This window comes from Peromyscus maniculatus, chromosome 23 (genome assembly GCF_049852395.1).
Source record: "Peromyscus maniculatus bairdii isolate BWxNUB_F1_BW_parent chromosome 23, HU_Pman_BW_mat_3.1, whole genome shotgun sequence".
Taxonomy (NCBI): domain Eukaryota; kingdom Metazoa; phylum Chordata; class Mammalia; order Rodentia; family Cricetidae; genus Peromyscus; species Peromyscus maniculatus.
In genome coordinates this window covers 62,339,083-62,356,972 of record NC_134874.1, presented here as the reverse complement: position 1 = coordinate 62,356,972, position 17,890 = coordinate 62,339,083, and the positions used below count along the sequence as shown (strand labels likewise).

Below are 17,890 nucleotides of genomic sequence, written 5' to 3'. Positions count from 1 at the left end.
TCTGTCAAAACAGGAAGTTACAAATTCAGGGTCTGCAAAACATAGGACCTTTTATTTTTACAGTCTGTGTCTAGGCTGGCTGTTCACAGTAGAAATATGTTAGACAGTCTGAAGTTATTTTTACCTTAACCAAGTTATGTATAGAAGTATGAGATGTTTTCTAAAATACAAACTTTAGAAAACATCCTATAATAATCATTTAACTGTCTGAATTACAACATTTTTTGTTGTCTTCAGTTTTATAGTAGGGGCCTGTTGCTTTCATATGTTTCCAGAAAGGAAGATTCTGGTATCTCAGTTTTTTTCCATCAACCGACACTATTCCTGTTCCTTCTGTGTAAGCTCTAGTGTAGGGCAATTGATAAACTTGTGACATCTTGTATTCAGATCTGAACAAGAAATTTCACAGAATCTCCCCTATTGGTACCATGGTCCTTCGGCCACAAAGAAGACTCTTTCTTCTGTGACTCTCAAGGCAAGACCGCTGCCTTCAAAATTTTCTGCCCGGAACATGCATATATTTCCCTAGGGGCTGCATAAGTAGAAAACTTCCCATTATGTAAACAACTGCTTCTAAAAGCTACCACAGCACCCTCTGCCTGAGGACTTGAGCCACCCCTTGTGCTACAGCCTGCTCCAAACAACACTTTTTCCCATACAAGAGGGGTTTCCATTTAAGAAGAGAATTTGAAAGAAAGATTTGAAGCCATGCTCTGATGATAGGTGACACTCATGATTATATAGGCTGTAAAGAGATTTCAATGAATCATAAGTGGGCGTGCCACTTAGGATCAGTAACTATCTGTTAAATGAATGATGTTTGTTTGATATATTTTCTGTAGCTGTGGACATATACATAACTTCTGCAAGATAAATTGGCTTTCAATTTGAACTCTAGGCTTTTGGTCCAGCAGGACTTATGAAAAAGTCCATCAACTTATCTGAGGATGAAGAATGGAAGAGACTTCGAACACTGCTGTCTCCAACTTTCACCAGTGGAAAACTCAAGGAGGTGATGAGGGAGAGGGCATTTACTTATGGAATGAATCTGGGGACAGGTAGAAAACAAGTCCACGTTCCCTTTCCAAGGGTTGGTCCTCTGAGTTACAATTCCTATAAAATGACCTTCTGTCTTCATGCCCAGAGGACTCTTTTTTAAAATCCACTGTAACATCCCACTCATTGCTTCATGACTGGGGATGATTTGTCTTTCTGGGACCCGAGTTTCCTCGTTTAGCTACAGATACTGTGCTTTGTGCTTAGATGTTCCCCATCATTGGGCAGTATGGAGATACATTGGTGAAAAACTTGAGACGAGAAGAAGAAAGAGGGAAGCCTGTCACCATAAAAGAGTAAGTGGTGGTGTAGGTGATGGGACTGTAAGTACCTTAGTGTCCCTTCAACTCTAGGAAAGGGGCATCTACAAACCAACACCAGGTAAAGGCCCCATGTGTGATTGTGATAGGAGCCTAGCCCCACTGATGATCCAGAATGTGATTCTGTGTGGCTTCCTGCCTGGGTCGCTTGGAACTATGAGCTGCCTCAGATGCAGACACTGATTCCCATGTCTCTCTCCTCAGTATCCTTGGGGCTTATAGCATGGATGTGATCACTGGCACATCATTTGGAGTGAATATAGATTCCCTCAACAACCCAGAGGATCCCTTTGTGCAGAAAGTCAAGAAGATATTAACAAGTGTGAATTTTCTTGACCCATTTCTTCTCTCTGTATGCAAGTATCTACTTCCTCTCTTTTTTCTTACTCTCTCACATGCTACAATCAAAATAATATCATTCATCATTACTGAAATACAATTCATATACAAAAACAATGTGCCTGCTTACAATGTGTAATTCAGGTTTTGCTCATACAAGGTAATGTATATCCATCACCATTGTCAAGCCAGGGAACATTTTATCTAAGAAAACCTGTACCATTTCTTTCTCATCTTCCATTCCTCCTTGTCATAAAAAACACCAGTTCACTGTTCTGTAGATCTGCCTCTTCCCACATTTGCCATTAAAATACAACATAAAAATGTCATAGAATACATACAATTTAGTGACTCTTTCAGTTAACACAATATATTCAACAGAAACATTTGTTACCACACCCATGTTCTGTAGACAAATCAAATTCGATGCCATCTGATGGTCCTTCAAATTGTTTTCAGATTCGGGATGCTGCCAATAAGCTGTCATGGACATTGACACCCGAGATTATGATTGAACACTTGTTTTCATGTTTTCTGGGTAGGCACTTGGGGGGATTAGTAAATTACATAGGACTTCTGTGTTTGACTTACTGAGCAAGTGAGTTTTTTCTTTGATAGAGGCAGCATTTTGTTTTCTGGTTAGGAATTCATGAAGACTGCCATTCAAAACTTGGGGTTGTTTTTATTTCATGATGTTCATCCCAGATGCCCTAGTGGACACTCAATAGTATAGCACCATGAGTGTTGGGTTGTGTTTCTTCCAGGTTGTAATTATACTCCCCCACTTGGAAGACATTATTGTCTTTCTTAGATAAACATCTGTTCAATCGTTGCTCCTATATAGCTGAATTGTTTATGTGATTGCCATTGAGTTATAAGATTGGCATGTGTATCATGAATAACAGTCACTTTCCAGACATATAATTGGCATATTTTCTCTACTTTGAGATGTCGTTTAATGTTTTTGATGGGATCTTTTGAAGTACACATTTTTAAAATTGTATGATGTACAATTTTATAATGTGCTATGTTTTAATCTCTAAGTCAAATGGTCAGAGTTGAGGTTATGAACATTTAACCTCCCTCCAGTTTCATCTTAATTGGGCAGTACATTCCTTAAACATTTTTTTTTGATACAGGGTCATGCAGCCCTGTGTGGAGGCCCACAAATGTTTCCTAGTGAGATCTGAGCTTGCTTTATCCAGTAGGACTGCATTAGAGGATTGTTTTACTATACATATGGTTACTAGGTGATTGGAAGGGTCGACAGTTGGTGAGCTAGGGGAAGATCTTTGCTCCACCCCTTGGCATTCCTATAATTCCTCTTTAGAAGAGACAGAAGAGGCCAGTTGATAAAGTTCAAGGCTATTCTTTGTTTCTATCTGTTTCTCTCCCCTCTATCCTTCTATCTAAATATTTCTCACTTCACCTTCCTCAAAAGCACCCTGGAGGAAACATGTGGGAGATGGTCTCCCTCAGATGGTGCATGGAAAAGGGACCAGGGACTTGATGAAAGGAAGGGAGAGGATCCTGCAGGAAGTTTGGGCATGTCCAGTTATGTTGAAAAATTAAGGTGGGGGTATTCTATTTTCAGGAGTGAAAGTAAGGTGGCTAAAAGAAATGCCAAAGTGAGGCTGCAGTGAGTATCTCTCTATATCTAGGTTTCTTTTTTTCTCTCTCTCTTAATTTCTATCTAAAAAATTAAGGAAAAATGTAAAGTAGAATGTAGGAATACAGTGTAGAAAAATTAGGGAAAACTGGGCAGCAGTGGTACACACCTTTAATCACAGCACCTTGGAAGGCAGAGCCAGGTGGATCTCTGTGAGTTCGAGGCCAGCCTGGTCTACAGAGCAAGATTCAGGACAGACACCAAAACTCCACAGACAAACCCTGTTTCAAAAAACAAACTTAGGACAAGAAGGAAAAAAATATAAGGTAGACTGTAGTAATGTACTGTAAGAAAAACCTTAGGATAAAATAAGCACAAGACAGAGGAACTATGTCCTTGATTTTTCCAACTGGGACTATGAATGCAAACTCCTGGGAGGAATCAGAGTTATAAAAAAATAGGATGAGAAAAATGGACAGAAAAAGATTCCTGTGGATGCTTTTGATCTGTATGTAGCTTAAATCTGAGTCCTGAGTGTCAGAGCAATGAATGTTCCCTGAGACAGATGTGGATGAAGTAAAACTCAACTCTGCTCACAGTGTTACTGCATGAAAAAATCAAACTATCAGAATTAGTTTCCTCTTGGCCATGAAGCCAAAGTTTAGGAAACAGAAGTCTTGGAAAAAACTTAGTTATCTTTCTCTCAAAAACTGAAAGCTTTCTTGGGAAAAACTTAGTAATCTCTCTCTAAAAAACTGGAAGAATTTTGGGTCTTTCCTTCTTAGATTTTTTTCTCTTTCTGTAAGGGCAAAAATTTAACTCATTTGGAAACAACACCTATCAGTATGGGAAAAGCACCTGTAATTGCCCTAGAAAAAAAAAGAAAAAAACTCTTTGAACAGGGCAAATCCTCCCTGCTAGTCCTATCTCCCCTTCAAGCCAGTATCAGAAAAACAGCAGATACTTTAGACACTAGCCAGAATTCCCTGTAGCTAGAGCCTAGTGAAAGACACCAAGGAAAGCACAGGGGGAGAGCTGATCAGGGAACAACATCCCCCCATAGTGGAACAGCTGCTGAGGACAAGATTCTGGCATGAACGTAGCGGGTGAGGCTTTGAAAGCCTCCCTGCAATAAGGGAGGAAAGGTCTAAGTTCTAGCACTAATGACAGCATGAGAAGAGCTGAGAGTAAATTTGGCCATACAAACAAGTCCATCAGGAACAGGGAGAACTGCCTGCTTGACTGTGAGCTCCGAGTTGGTAGGTGGGGCTACACAGCACCCACAGCTGCCAAGAAAGCTCTTTCTTTTCTTTTTTTTAATCAGGGAACAAATTCTTTTAAAAAAAGTATTTTTTCAAGTATTCTCATTCCTTTTCACTGACCTACTGAGACAGAGGTTTTTGCTTCTGGCAACAAATGCCTGCTAGAGAGCACAGGGACAGGCTTAACCCACTCTGGGATCAGTATGAGGTGAAAAAAATCTGATTAGAGAGGTACATCTGTCAAATGATAATGCAGGGGTCCTAATGTAAGCTTGGGGAGGAAAAAGTCTCCTGTGATAAGAGCAAAAATTTGACTTTGGTTTCAGCATGAATACAGACTGTGTAAATTGATGTTTTCTCATAGCCCCAGAAAGGCAGCATGGGGTATGTAGTTCATTCTTAACAGCCTGACAATGTAGAGAAGGACAGCTTGGGAAATGTAGTCCATAAGGTAGTTTGTAACAATGTGATGATGTACAGAAAAGCAGTTTGGGAAATGAAGTCTGTAACAGAGATACCAGTACTACATGGCCCAAAAACTGTTTTTTCAGTGTGTTTTTTTTTCCAGCTCAAAATGCAGTGTTTTTCCAAATGATGTTAGAAAGCTTCCCCTTCACTACTGAGAACTAGAAACAGGTGAACAGCTTGCTTGTCAGGAGACAATTAAAATGTTAATACAGTTTGTCAACAAACCACTTTAAAACACTCATGATAATATTAAAAACAACTTCTAAAAATTAAGAAGAGGGAGCTGACCTCAGTAAAGCTTAGAACCACTGATAAATTAGGTTCTGACTTCAAACTCTCAAGCAAACTTTCAGAATAATATCAAAGGTAACTACAAAATATGAACTTTAGAAATGATTTGTATACTTGCTGTCTTGTTAATAGGTCAGTTAAGAATTCTTCTAGATGTTTGCTAATAAAGTTTGCTTTTGAATATAAGTATGGGTAAATAGTTCTTTTAATAAATCTCTTCTAGATATGTGCTAAAGTTTGTAAAATAGTCCTATAGAATTTTCCTTTTTAATATGTTTGTAAAAAGTGTAAATGTTGGATGTAAGTCTGTAAAAGTGTAAATGTTGAATATAAGTTTGTAAAAACTAAATATGTATAGTCATGTTCATACTAGAATTGTCTTTATTATTCCATCAATATCTGTCTGGACAAATTAGGTAACATTAATTTTTAAAGGAATATGTTTTATCTTCAGATAGATTTGAACATTTTTATGATAGCTCAAAATATAATTTTATGGTCTTAGTGGCCCCTGGAAAACTTAAATGTCATAATTAAGAGAGCTTTTCTATCTTCTTCCTAAAAGTTTCCACTCTTCCTCTGTTTCTGTTTAGAAAGAGGTAGGCCACCCACAAAAAGTTAGGATTTCCATGATTGTGTTAGTTTGTACAGAAATTCTCCTGCTAATTAAACAGATAAAAGCGTCTTTATAATTAGCATGCGTTTTTGTTTACTTGAGTGGATACTTTGAAGTGATTTGAAATGATTGCTTTTTCCTGGGAATCAAAATAGTCTCTTGAAAATATTATTGAACATCTGTTAGGAAAGACATTTGATTTGGAAAAGGGCTTGGTGTAGCTAATACTGTTGTAGTCACCTTAGACCCATTCCAAAAAGGATATTCCATCTTTACTATCCTCTACTCCTTTACTGGGAGGTGGATGTTTGCAAGCTCAGCAGGGACCTGAGTCAGAGCTGAGTTAGGCTCTATACCCATTCCTATCAAAGGCTGGTAGTCAAAGACAGGCAACTTTCTTCTTGATAGCTTCCAGCATAAGGCAGAATATGCTTGATGGAAAGTATATCTCCATGATTGGTAAGGAAACTAATCAAGAAGGATGACCTAAGACAGGCACAGTCTATCTGAGGGGCCTGGGAAGCCCTTTATTATATCTAGAAGAGGGATGTGGAGGCCCACAAAGATTTCCTAGTGAGATTTGAGCTTGCTTTATCCAGCAGGGCTGCATTAGAGGATTGCTTGACCATGTGCATGGTTACTGTACTTGGCTGAGCTTAGGGACTGTCTTTGCTCCACACCTTGTCGTTCCTATAAATAACCCTTTAGTAGAGACACAAGGGACCAGTGGATAAGGAAACAGGCCCTCCTGAGGGTATTCTTTGTTTCTATCTGTTTCTCTCCTCTCTATTCTTCTATCTAAATATTTCTCACTTCACTCTCCTCTAGAGTACGCTGAGGGGGGAATGTGGGAGTTGATCCCCCATAGCCCTGGTTGTTCTGGAACTTTCTATATAGAGCAGCTGGCCTTAAGCTCACAGAGACCCACATGCCCCTCTCTTCAGAATCCTGAGATTAAAGGCTTGTGCTCACCACACCCATCTTAGACCTGGATCTTTGACCCACTTTTAGTTAAATTGTGTGTGCTGTTATCAAATTTATTCCTATTGAAGAGTAGGTACAAAGAATGTAAACACTGGAATGTGAGGAGGAACATCATCTTCTGGACATGCATGGCTATCACACTCTCAAACTCAGAGCAGTTACACTAGATCAAGCCAACCAATATTCCCTCCATAGATATGGGAGATGCTCTCAAGGTCCAACCCCTTTCTGAAGAATGTTTGGCAGTTGATAGCTTCTAAGGAAGAGAGAATCATCCTTCTTTGATGGTGTGGCCACTTGTCAGTTTCCCATGCTTCAGTGGATGGCTCCACTTCAGTCTTATTAAACAACAACATAAAGCTGTGAAAGGGATGTCTTGAGGGGGATGTGGGGGAAGTTGGAGAAGGAATATAGGGAGTGGAATGAATATGTTATTTCATTGCCTAAATAATAACAAGTATTTTTTCCTATATATATTTTTAAATTTTGTTTATTTTTAATTACTCTCTCTCTCTCTCTCTCTCTCTCTCTCTCTCTCTCTCACACACACACACACACACACACACACACACACACACACACACACATGAGTGCCATACCTCTAGAGTCCAGTTGAGGGAGTTGATTCCTTAGAGCTGGAGTTGTAGTTGTAGTTTTGAACCATTCAATGCCAAGTACTGGGCATCGAACTTGAATCTCTTGTAAGCAGCAAATGCTCTTAACCACTTAGCCATTTCTCTAGCCCATATCTTGAGTGTTTTACATCTTGATGTATTATAAATAGATAACTATTTGTTAACATCAGTTTGGTACTTCCTTTGAGTGGAATTGAAATACAAGTGGATCCTGAAACTTAGCTGAAATTGTGTTTGATTTCTAATGAGTGAATAAGAATTTAGTGCAGATTTTCATTACATGTTCTCTTCTTTTCTCTGTAGTTATGTTTCCATTCCTTACTCCACTATATGAGATGCTAAGTATCTCTATTTTCCCAAACGGATTAGTGGACTTTTTCTATGAATTTGTAAAGAAGATGAAGCAAAATCGCCTTGAAACAACTCAGAAGGTATAATATGGTGTTTTGTAAGAATGCTCATTGATTGATCATGTATCAGGCTGTGAACATGTCAGTTGTACCCTTTCTCTAATTGTCCATTGTGGACATTTCTCTTTCTGCTTCCAGACTCGAGTGGATTTTCTTCAGCTGATGATGAACACTCAGAACTCCAATAGCAAAGAGTCCCTGAAAGGTAACTCAGGATGCTTCACCATGTTTGGAACAAGAAGCCCAGAGAGAAGAGGGTGTCGGGACATGTGCATGGGAGAGTGGTCCAAGATGGAAATTTCTGCCAAATTTCAGAAAGCCATGCAATGGATGATGTCTATGATGTCCATGGGAGCTTTCTAGAAGCACACTGGGGTAAAAGGACCAGAGCTTGTAGGGAAGCCACAGAGAAGCATTTCATGCCCAGAAGGCCTCAGTTGTGCTGGGTCATCTGTCAGAGCAGAGACTGATTCTCAGTCCCTTTCAATCCCAATGATTCTGGATCTCTGCCTAGATTTTGCATCTAGGCCCCAATTAGGAAGAACACTGTCCAGCATTCAGGATGGTCTCTGGGAGTGAGTGGTGGAACAGTGTTCAATAACTTCATCTGTAATTCTGCTCTGTATAAATAGCATCTGGGAAACTATATACCCTGCTCTTCTTCATTCTTCAGGCCCCTGGTTTTATAACATCCTCCATGCTAGCTTTGTGTCATAGACTATTATTACTGATGTAGCCACAGATTGACCTTAAACTTCTCATATTTATTCCATATTTCTAGTCACTATCCATCATAGAAAGGATTTTCAATCCTTAATATTTGCTTTATAAAATATCATTCAAAAATATATTCATTTGTCTCTAGCAGTGTGACCTTTTGCTTCCCCTGTTACTTTCTTCTTATGATTATTTAGTTGGCATTTCAAGTTGTCAGGCATGTCCACTGGAAGCCCTTTTATGTGGCCTCATGAAGCCTTCCATCGTCTGGGCTTTCATTTCAATTGCTACAAGAGACTTTAATTTTAGGGTGTTTTCTGGTAGAAGCAGAGCTTAGGGGGGAAGTACAGAGACTCCCTATACATTTTTGTGTACACTCCTCCACCAGAGTGAAGCGTTTTCAGGACAGACACTCAACCATTTCCCACCTGTTTTGTCTCGCATTTACTAATATTAAGGTATTTGTCTTAGTCCCTCATGCTGTTACACTGACCAAATAACTGAGGAAACACCTTAAGGAGAGGTTTATTCTGACCCACAGTTTAGTGATTCAGTCCATCATGGCGGGGAAGTCCTGGTACAGCAGGCTACTGGTCACATGGCATTAGTAGTCAGGAAGCAGAGACTATCTCACAATCTTCTTTTTGCTCAGTAAGGGACCCAAGGCCATGGAATGTCCCACCCACATTTAAGATGTGTCTTCCCACATCAAGCAACTTAAGACATCTCTCAAAGGAATGCCGGTCTTGTCTCCTAGGTGATCCTAGATCCTCTCAAGTTGTTGGTCAATGTTAACACCTGTATTTCTTTTATGTTTATAAGTATGTATGAGGACAATGTGTGGTGGGTGGAACTACACATTTGTGGTGGTGAGTCTGGTCTAACAGGACAGATAGGCCACAGATTTCACCAGAGTGGAATTCAGTCCCAGGGATTGTGGACTGCCTTTCTCTATTTGTTTCCAGACGGCTGGGAGCACCATTTGAATTTCTTTTCATTTCAACTATGATGTTCTGCTTTGATCTTCCTTATCTGAGAATTTCGTTTCCTTTTAGCTCTTTCTGATATGGAGATCACAGCCCAATCATTTGTTTTCATTTTTGCTGGCTATGAAGCCACAAGCACGTCCATTTCCTTCGTGATGTATCAACTGGCTACTCACCCTGCTGTGCAGAAGAAACTTCAGGATGAGATTGACAGAGCTCTGCCCAATAAGGTGAATGGGTGGTACCCAGAGAGGGAGGGCAGAGGTAAAGGATTCACAAGAACATGTCTCATCACTTGCAATGAGAAATTTTACAGAGAGCCATGCAGTGGTTCTTCCACCAGCAAGATTCTAAAAGAGAAAGAAAGGGAGGGACATAGGAGATGAATGCAATCTGTAGAAATACATGATCTTTTTAAAAAGATTTTTATTTATTTATTATGTATATATAGTGTTCTGCCTGTGTGCGTGTCTGCAGGACAGAAAAGGACGACAGATCTCATTGTAGATGGTTTTGAGCCGCCATGTGATTGCTGGGGATTAAAATCAGGACCTCTAGAAGAGCAACCAGTGCTCTTAAACTCTGAACCATCTCTCCAACCCAGAAATACACAATCTTTAATACAGTGCCAGCTCTGGTGCATCTGTATCTATTATAACAGTTATACAAGTAAGAGACACCAGAAAACCTGTGTGATACATAAGGGTGAGCACCAGTCCCTCAGGTGTCTGGACAGTTATCTCTGCTGATGTCCTCGGGTTCTGTCTATGCTATCTATGGTGCTAGGCTGGCCTTCACTGGTCTTGGCAGACTGACTTGACACTACTGTCAATGGCTCTACTGTCCAGTCCGATAGCATGGTGTGTGTGTTTGTGTGTGTGTGTGTGTGTGTGTGTGTGTGTGTGTGTGTGTGTGTGTGTGTGTGTGTGAATTAGTGGAGTCTTTTTTTTCTTATGGTGCAGATAGCATCACTTTTGTAATTTCTTTGAGTGTCAGTGCCCTCTGTTGACCAGAGCTGGCATTGCAGGCAATGTGCTGGACAGGTTTTCTCAGGAAGTCTCCAAGTCCAACCCTCTAAGGTGGCTAATAGAGATCTGGTCAGGACAATGGTAGGGACACCTATCTGTGAGCAATTTACTTCCTCAGCCTCCAGCCACATGTACGTTTAAGCAAATAATCCTGCCTCTTTCCACAAATGTCACTCAGGTAATCTCTTGCCCTAGGGTTGTGGAGCATTAAGTTCACCCTTCCTGTCCTGTGATCAGTCCCTATTCTCTGCCTCCCTGAGCTGTTCAGTTTCCAATGCAAGATTCTGTATAAACAGGTTAACTGGCTTCTCCATTCTGAATCATCCAGAATGAGAGCCAGATTCCTCTTCACGGTTGCAGGAATTCAGTTTCCAATGCAAGGTTCTGTATAAAGATGTCAACTGGCTCCTCCATTCTGAATCATTCAGAGTAACAGTGGGATTCCTCTTCACAGTTGCAGGAATCAGCCCCCGTCTCACCACACTCTCATTGGTTTGAAGTCTGTGGAGGCTGTGGGGGTGTCCTGGAGGGAGGACTCCCTGCCCCCTTTCACCAGAGCCTCTTGGGGTTTTTTGGGAGGGGCTTTGTGTTCCCCTTCCCCTGGAAATGGGGAACCAGGCATCCAGAGGCATCTTCAGTTTGGTTTCTTTTCTATGAATCATCCATTTTCCCACCATGCATTTTCAATTCCTACTACTTCCTCTGTGTTTCTGAAGCTCTTCCTCTCTCCTTGACATAGACTGTGTTTTGTTTCTTGTTTTCCTGTTGCTTTGACTCTTCTTCACACACAGAGGCAGTTTCTAGTGTGGGCAGTTCCAGAAGTCTCCATTGTAACTTTCTTTCCAACTTATTACACCTGCCACCCTCCAGGGAGTTAGCAAGCAGGAGTTGCCTAGTCTGAGAAGCTGGGGACACAGCTCAGTCATACAATGCTTGGTTTGTGAGGACCTGAGTTTGAGTTCCAGAACCCATGTGGAGGGAAAAGGTGTAATTGGAGCACTGAGGAGAGAGAGACAGTATGAGCCTCTCTTCCCCAGGAGCTCACTGGCCAGCCAACCCATCCTGCTTGGTGAGTGTCAGGCTACTGAAAACCTGTTTCAAAAACATATATAAAGTGGACTCCCAGAGGAAGGTTGGACTCTGGCTTCCACATACAGGCCAGTGCACAGCAGTTGTCCACATCCCATTAACATGCAATGGTGTGATTTCCTTGGTGTAGACTGGTCTATGCAGATGAGACCATGACACCATTGCATTTTGCTGAGTGTATCTGTCATACTGATCATATGTGCTCACATGGGAAACAAATCAGAGCACCACAGTGATGATGATGAGGGAATCTGGACAGGGGAGTGTCCCAAATGGCTCCTGGGCTGAAACTTATACTTCATACCCTAATGGGCCATCATCAGGACAAAGGTCATCATCATAGGTGCAGAATGATTTATTAAGGCTAAGGTCTACTAATCGAGGTCAGCCCTTGCAGCTTCTGACATGCAATAACACTAGAAACTGAGTCAAAGATGAAGTCCAAACCTCATCTGGAAGCATCTATTTCTTCTTTCTAGGCACCTGCAACCTATGATGCCCTGATGAACATGGAGTACCTGGACATGGTAGTGAATGAAACTCTCAGATTGTACCCAGCTGCTAACAGGCTAGAAAGGATCTCAAAGAAAGATGTGGAAATCAATGGAGTGTTCATTCCCAAAGGGACTGTAGTTATGGTACCAACCTATCCTCTCCATCGGGATCCTGAGTACTGGCCAGAGCCTGAGGAATTCTGCCCTGAAAGGTACAGAGACCTCGGAGAATGGTCCCCACTAGGAATCAGGCAAATTAGACATATTATGCTGCCTACTGGAAATTGCATGTATGTGATTTTGTATCCCTTTTCATCTGTATGAATTTGGGAAATTAAACCTTTTAAAATTACAAAGTGATAATTCTTGATGCTGCAAAAACAGACCAGAAGAAAAGTATTCATGGCCATTCAGAGTCCCAAAATGTTCACCTTAGCTCCATTAATAGTGAAATATATCCTCAAGGATTTATTTGTATGTATGTAAAGGTTTTGCAAAAGCTAGTATATTGTAATTGTATTATGAATCACTAATTACTTAAACACTAACCTATTGTGGAATATTACTTTAACTATATAAACGTGTTGCATTTGTTTATGTTGGATTTGTTTAATGATTTGTTTAATTTGTTTAAAGAAGTGCTACATTTGTTCATGCTGCATTTGTGTAACAATGTAAAGATATGTTGTTTTGCCTGCCTAAAGCACCTGATTGGTCTAATAAAAAGCTGAACGGCTAATAGCTAGGCAAAAGAGTGATAGATGTGGCTGGTTGGCAGAGATAATAAGATAATAAGGAAGAGGAAGCTCAGTGGGGGAGAGGGGAGAAAGAGAGAAGAGAGAAAGAGAGGAGAGGCAGATGCTCGGATGCAGCCAGACAAGCAGCCACCAGCCAGTAGGTCACGAAAGAAGTCATGGAAAAGTAGGACCCACAGAATGAAAGCAAGGTAAAAAGCTCCAAAGCAAAACGTAGATGAAGAGAAACAGGTTAAATTAATTATAAGAGCTAGCGGGACAGGCATAAGGCTGAGTGTTCATAACTAATAAGTCTCTGAAACATGATTTGGGAGCTGACTGGCAGCCCAAAGAAAGCCGCTACACTAACCTATATACCACACCTTGTCATATACAAGTATGTCTTATTTGGTGACTAGGTAGTAGTTGATACAAGTGATATCTAAAGTCACATATGTAGGATTTTTGTTCTTTTTTCATGTATTCTGTGCTGGTTCCAAATTTACCATTAGCTTTAAGAACTTTTCCCATTGTCTGTTTGGTTAGAAACCACCTTCTTGAAGGTTGAGGCGGTAGCATACTTTTCACTCTAATTCTGACATGTCTTTCAGAATGTGAGCATATACCCTCCCCAGACAGAATTTTGGTATTTAAAGATGTATTTCCTCTCTATAAGCATTCAGCTCAGCTCAGCTAAACACCAGAGGCTCCTCTATTTTAAGGGACATAGAAAGACCATTAGCTTACAATGCCTTTATTTTTATTCTTTTTTTATGTGTATGGGTGTTTTCCTGTATGTATCTGCATCACATGAACCTGGTGCCTCAGAAGGTCACCAAAGGGTGTCAGGTACCTGTGCTGGTCATCAAATCTAGGCCCTCTGGAGAAGAAGCCAGTACTCTTATCTGCTGAGCCATCTCTCCAGCTCCTGACTTAAAATTCTTAAAGTGAGACATCCATAGCAAGAGTTCAGTTGCAAGTCCACAAATGTAAGCTGGTAGAGGGGTGTCAGAACTCCAAACATGGAGCTCTTGGGTCTTTATGTTCCATAGCCTCGTTTGCATCCCCACTCTGTCTCCAGGTTCAGCAAGGAGAACAAGGGCAGCATCAATCCTTATGTATACCTGCCCTTTGGGAATGGACCCAGGAACTGCCTTGGCATGAGGTTTGCCCTCATCAGTATGAAATTCGCTGTCGTCAGAGTCCTGCAGAACTTCACCCTCCAGCCTTGTGAGGAAACACAGGTGAGGCAGGAAACTCTCTCTATAAATCATATTTAATTGGGAGTTTTTTGTTTTTTAATTTAGTTTCACCTATAGAAAGGGGAAATTGGTCATTCATCATGAAATATAGGATTTGACCTGTAAGCTTAAGGACCTTCCATTCTGAGCTGCAAGTCTGTGTCTGGATAAAGCACTAGCAGAGAAATTATTTAGAGTTCATGCAGATCAGCACGACATGATTAAGTATAGTGTCTTTAAGATCAAGTCCAGGTTTAAATTGTGTGACTGACCGGAGATTGGGAAACTGTTGCACACGCTCATAGCTCGTAATGATCACCTTGCTGTGGTTTGTGAATGGAGGGCTTCCCGGCACTAGCTCTGCTTTGAACTTTGTAACTTTAAAAACTCACTGTGCCTAATCACCTCAGATACCTGGAAATGATTTACCCAGAGCATGGCTTTAAGAGATCCATATTGGCTGTAGTGAACACTGATTTCAGACACTACTATAGCACATAAAGAACTTCAACCCTTCAGGATCATCCTGACCATTTGATCTCACATTTTCATCACTGTGCTACATGAAGACGTCTTTTATGTTCTCTGAAGTCTGTCTTCTACTGTCTTGCCTCTTCATTCTGTGCTTATTCTTCAAGTTGAAGTAGGTGACTAAGTCATTCAAACAAGCTGTCTGGCCATGGCCCACCTACTCCTCTGCTCTAGTGATGTCTGAAGCCTCTTTTCATCACAAAGGCAATGCACCCAATTTTGTTCTCTGCACTGAAAATTATGTCTTTGAATTTCACCTTATTTTTGTTTACTTACTCTACCAAGACTGCTTTGCTGGGAAGTCTGTGAATATCTTAGGTATATTTTAAGGAGTATTTTACAACTGTTCTGGAGTTCTTAAATATACATTTAACCTATTTTTATATTTTAAATTTGCTCCTGTAAGCATACAAGGGCATATATGCCTATCTTTCTGTGGGTGTATCTCTGAAGAGAATAGATTCATGTTGTTAAAACACAAACAATACACTTAGAGAAGTTGACATGTTGCCCCCTCCCCAAACTTAAAGGTCAATTGTCTTTACTTCCAAATAAAGCAATGAATGACAAGGCTGAATTCTGGTCCTGTATGTAGCTACACAGCTCCTCTCATCAGCTGTCCTTTCTTCGTGGTCTTAGAGAGGTCGTCATCCCCTCATTTTTCACCCAGGGTAACTGTGTAGCTGTCCTGTCTACACAGTGCTTCAGAAAGATGGACAGACAAAGACTTTAATCTTGAAAGCTTTCCATAAGCTGACATTCTTCAGTTTCCTTGATAACCTGTTTCCCCACCATCTACAGAGACCAGATGTTGGCAGCTTCTCTTCTCCCATAAGATGGAAGAGACTGAGGTAAAATGGTTGGTGGAAACACTGAATGATTCAGAAGTTCCCCATTCACACTACCCTCCGGGGCTAAGAGGAGATCTTAGGAAAAATCACAAGTTCTTGCCTGCCATTAAACTGGACAGGCACAACTGGCCTGAGAATTTGAGTTGTGCCCACAGAGCTGCACTGTCTGACATGTGTTCAGGATTACCTTCTACGTGTCAACAAATGTGATTTACCTTTATATTGCCTATCAAAAACAGTCTTCCACATACTTAAAATGTGATCCAGAATTTCAAAACTCAGCCTTTTCACTTAAATTCAAATCAATAAAGAACATGGGTCGGCATAGTCTCCCCCCTCAGGTTCTATATACAACAATTACTCCAAAATGACTTTATTGCATGAACAGTAGACCTGGGTGTTTGGACTACCCAGTCCTAATGAAGATGTATGTATAAAGAATTCAAGACATATGAAGCCTAAAGTGTTTTATGTATATAAAATACCACTGTCCTGAATGGATTTGTTCTTCTTTGCTGTGGTTGCTGGCTCATTCATTCCTTTTCAATGTGCTTCTTCAACTGCCACAGATTCCCTTGAAGTTAAGCAAGCAAACTATTTTTCAACCAGAAGAACCCATCATCCTGAAAGTTGTGTCAAGGTGAAATTACAAATGGAGCTTGAGTTTCCAGCAAGATTTCTGCTGTTCTTCAAAGAAGCTGTGCCACCCATCATCAGAGAATCTAATTTGCCTTTGAATTAATCAGTTTAATTGCCCTTGACGATTAGGTGTTCAGGAATTCATTGAGCATGCTCAGTGTCTGTGCTGAGTATCATGTATTGTGTGATTTACAGAAAATTATTAAGTCAATATAGAACTGAGATTTTTCTGATTCTAGGGGCCATCCTGATTGTACTAAGCATTTCTCTGCTATCTTATCAATCATATTGTAATGAAATGGGAGGTACTATGGTGATTCTAGTGAGAAATCTGTCTCAAATGTTGTTTTAATATTGTATAATATTACAAATAGAAATCATCTTTCCAAAAATATGTGATGTCTTCCTTTGCATCAATAAAACTGAGACACAGCATTTCTGATCATAGTCACTCATTGTTTGAGTCTGTTTGGGTCTCTTTTTGACTTCTCAGAGTTTGATGATGTTCACTTTGGTTTGGTACATTTTTTGGAAATTTCATTTACAATTTATTTAATTTTCAAACTTTTAAAATATAACTAAAATGGGAGGCGGGCTGGAGAGATGGCTCAGTGGTTAAGAGCACTGACTGTTTTTCCAGGGGACCTGGGTTAAACTCACAGCACCCACATGGCAGCTCACAACTGTAACTACAGTTCCTGGGGACCTGACACTCCACACAGACGTACATGGAGGCAAAACACCAGTGCATATCAAATAAGAATAGTTAAAAAATATATCTAATAAAATAACTAAATGGGGTGAGGTTTTTCTCACTCCGTTTGCCTTATTTCTACTTGATGTTTATAAAGGGCAGAGATATTGTTTTCCTTTCAGAATCCATCATGACAGTCAACATAAAATAAAAATGGCTGACTGGTCAATGGATTGGGCACCAAAGGCTAAAGTGTTCCATTCTTATCTGGCATCAGAAACTTCATGTGTTCTTCCACTTTAGTTTACACTCTTTTATTCCCTTCCTGAGTCATTTAGTCTAAAATCACTGCATGGAGGCACATGAAGGTGTCTACATATTATACTGGAAAAGAAAATTATGGCAACTTCAAATGAGATCCAGTAGTACAAGGAGGGTCTTGCCTGCCTGGGTGTGGGGTAGACAAGGGGGTGTCTACACAATCAAAGAGTAGGATGCAGAAAACCAAAGTTAGGTAAGGAAAGCATCGATGATTAAGAAGGATGCATGGAAGTTGGCTCTATAAAAAAGAACTTCTCATGAATTCACTTTGTACACCAGCTGGCCTTAACTCAGAGATTCACCTACCTCTGTCTCCAAAGAGCTGGGATCCAAGGCATGAGCCACCACCTCCCAGGCAGCTAATTTAAAGGAAAGAATTTAACTGAGGGCTTAAGTTTCAAAGACATAGTTCATTATCATCTCAATGGGGAGCATCACAACATGTAGGCAGACATGGTGCTAGAGAAGCTGAGGGCTATACCCTGATCCACAGGCAGCAGGCAAAGAGACAGAGATGGCCCGGTGTGAGCTTTTGAAACTTCAAAGTCCACCTCTGTTGGCACACATTCTCCACA

The 17,890-nt window shown here is 40.5% G+C and overlaps 1 protein-coding gene across 1 annotated transcript; it reads left to right on the top strand.

Annotated features, from left to right (window-relative positions):
• Window positions 1-898: 898 nt before the first annotated feature.
• LOC143270559 (cytochrome P450 3A25-like) lies at window positions 899-16,737 on the top strand. The gene is made up of 9 exons (XM_076560908.1): window positions 899-1,012; window positions 1,264-1,352; window positions 1,581-1,732; window positions 7,884-8,011; window positions 8,129-8,195; window positions 9,763-9,923; window positions 12,290-12,516; window positions 14,120-14,282; window positions 16,231-16,737. The coding sequence occupies exons 1-9, from the start codon at window positions 920-922 to the stop codon at window positions 16,303-16,305; spliced, it is 1,155 nt and encodes a 384-aa protein (XP_076417023.1). The 5' UTR covers window positions 899-919; the 3' UTR covers window positions 16,306-16,737.
• Window positions 16,738-17,890: the final 1,153 nt, after the last annotated feature.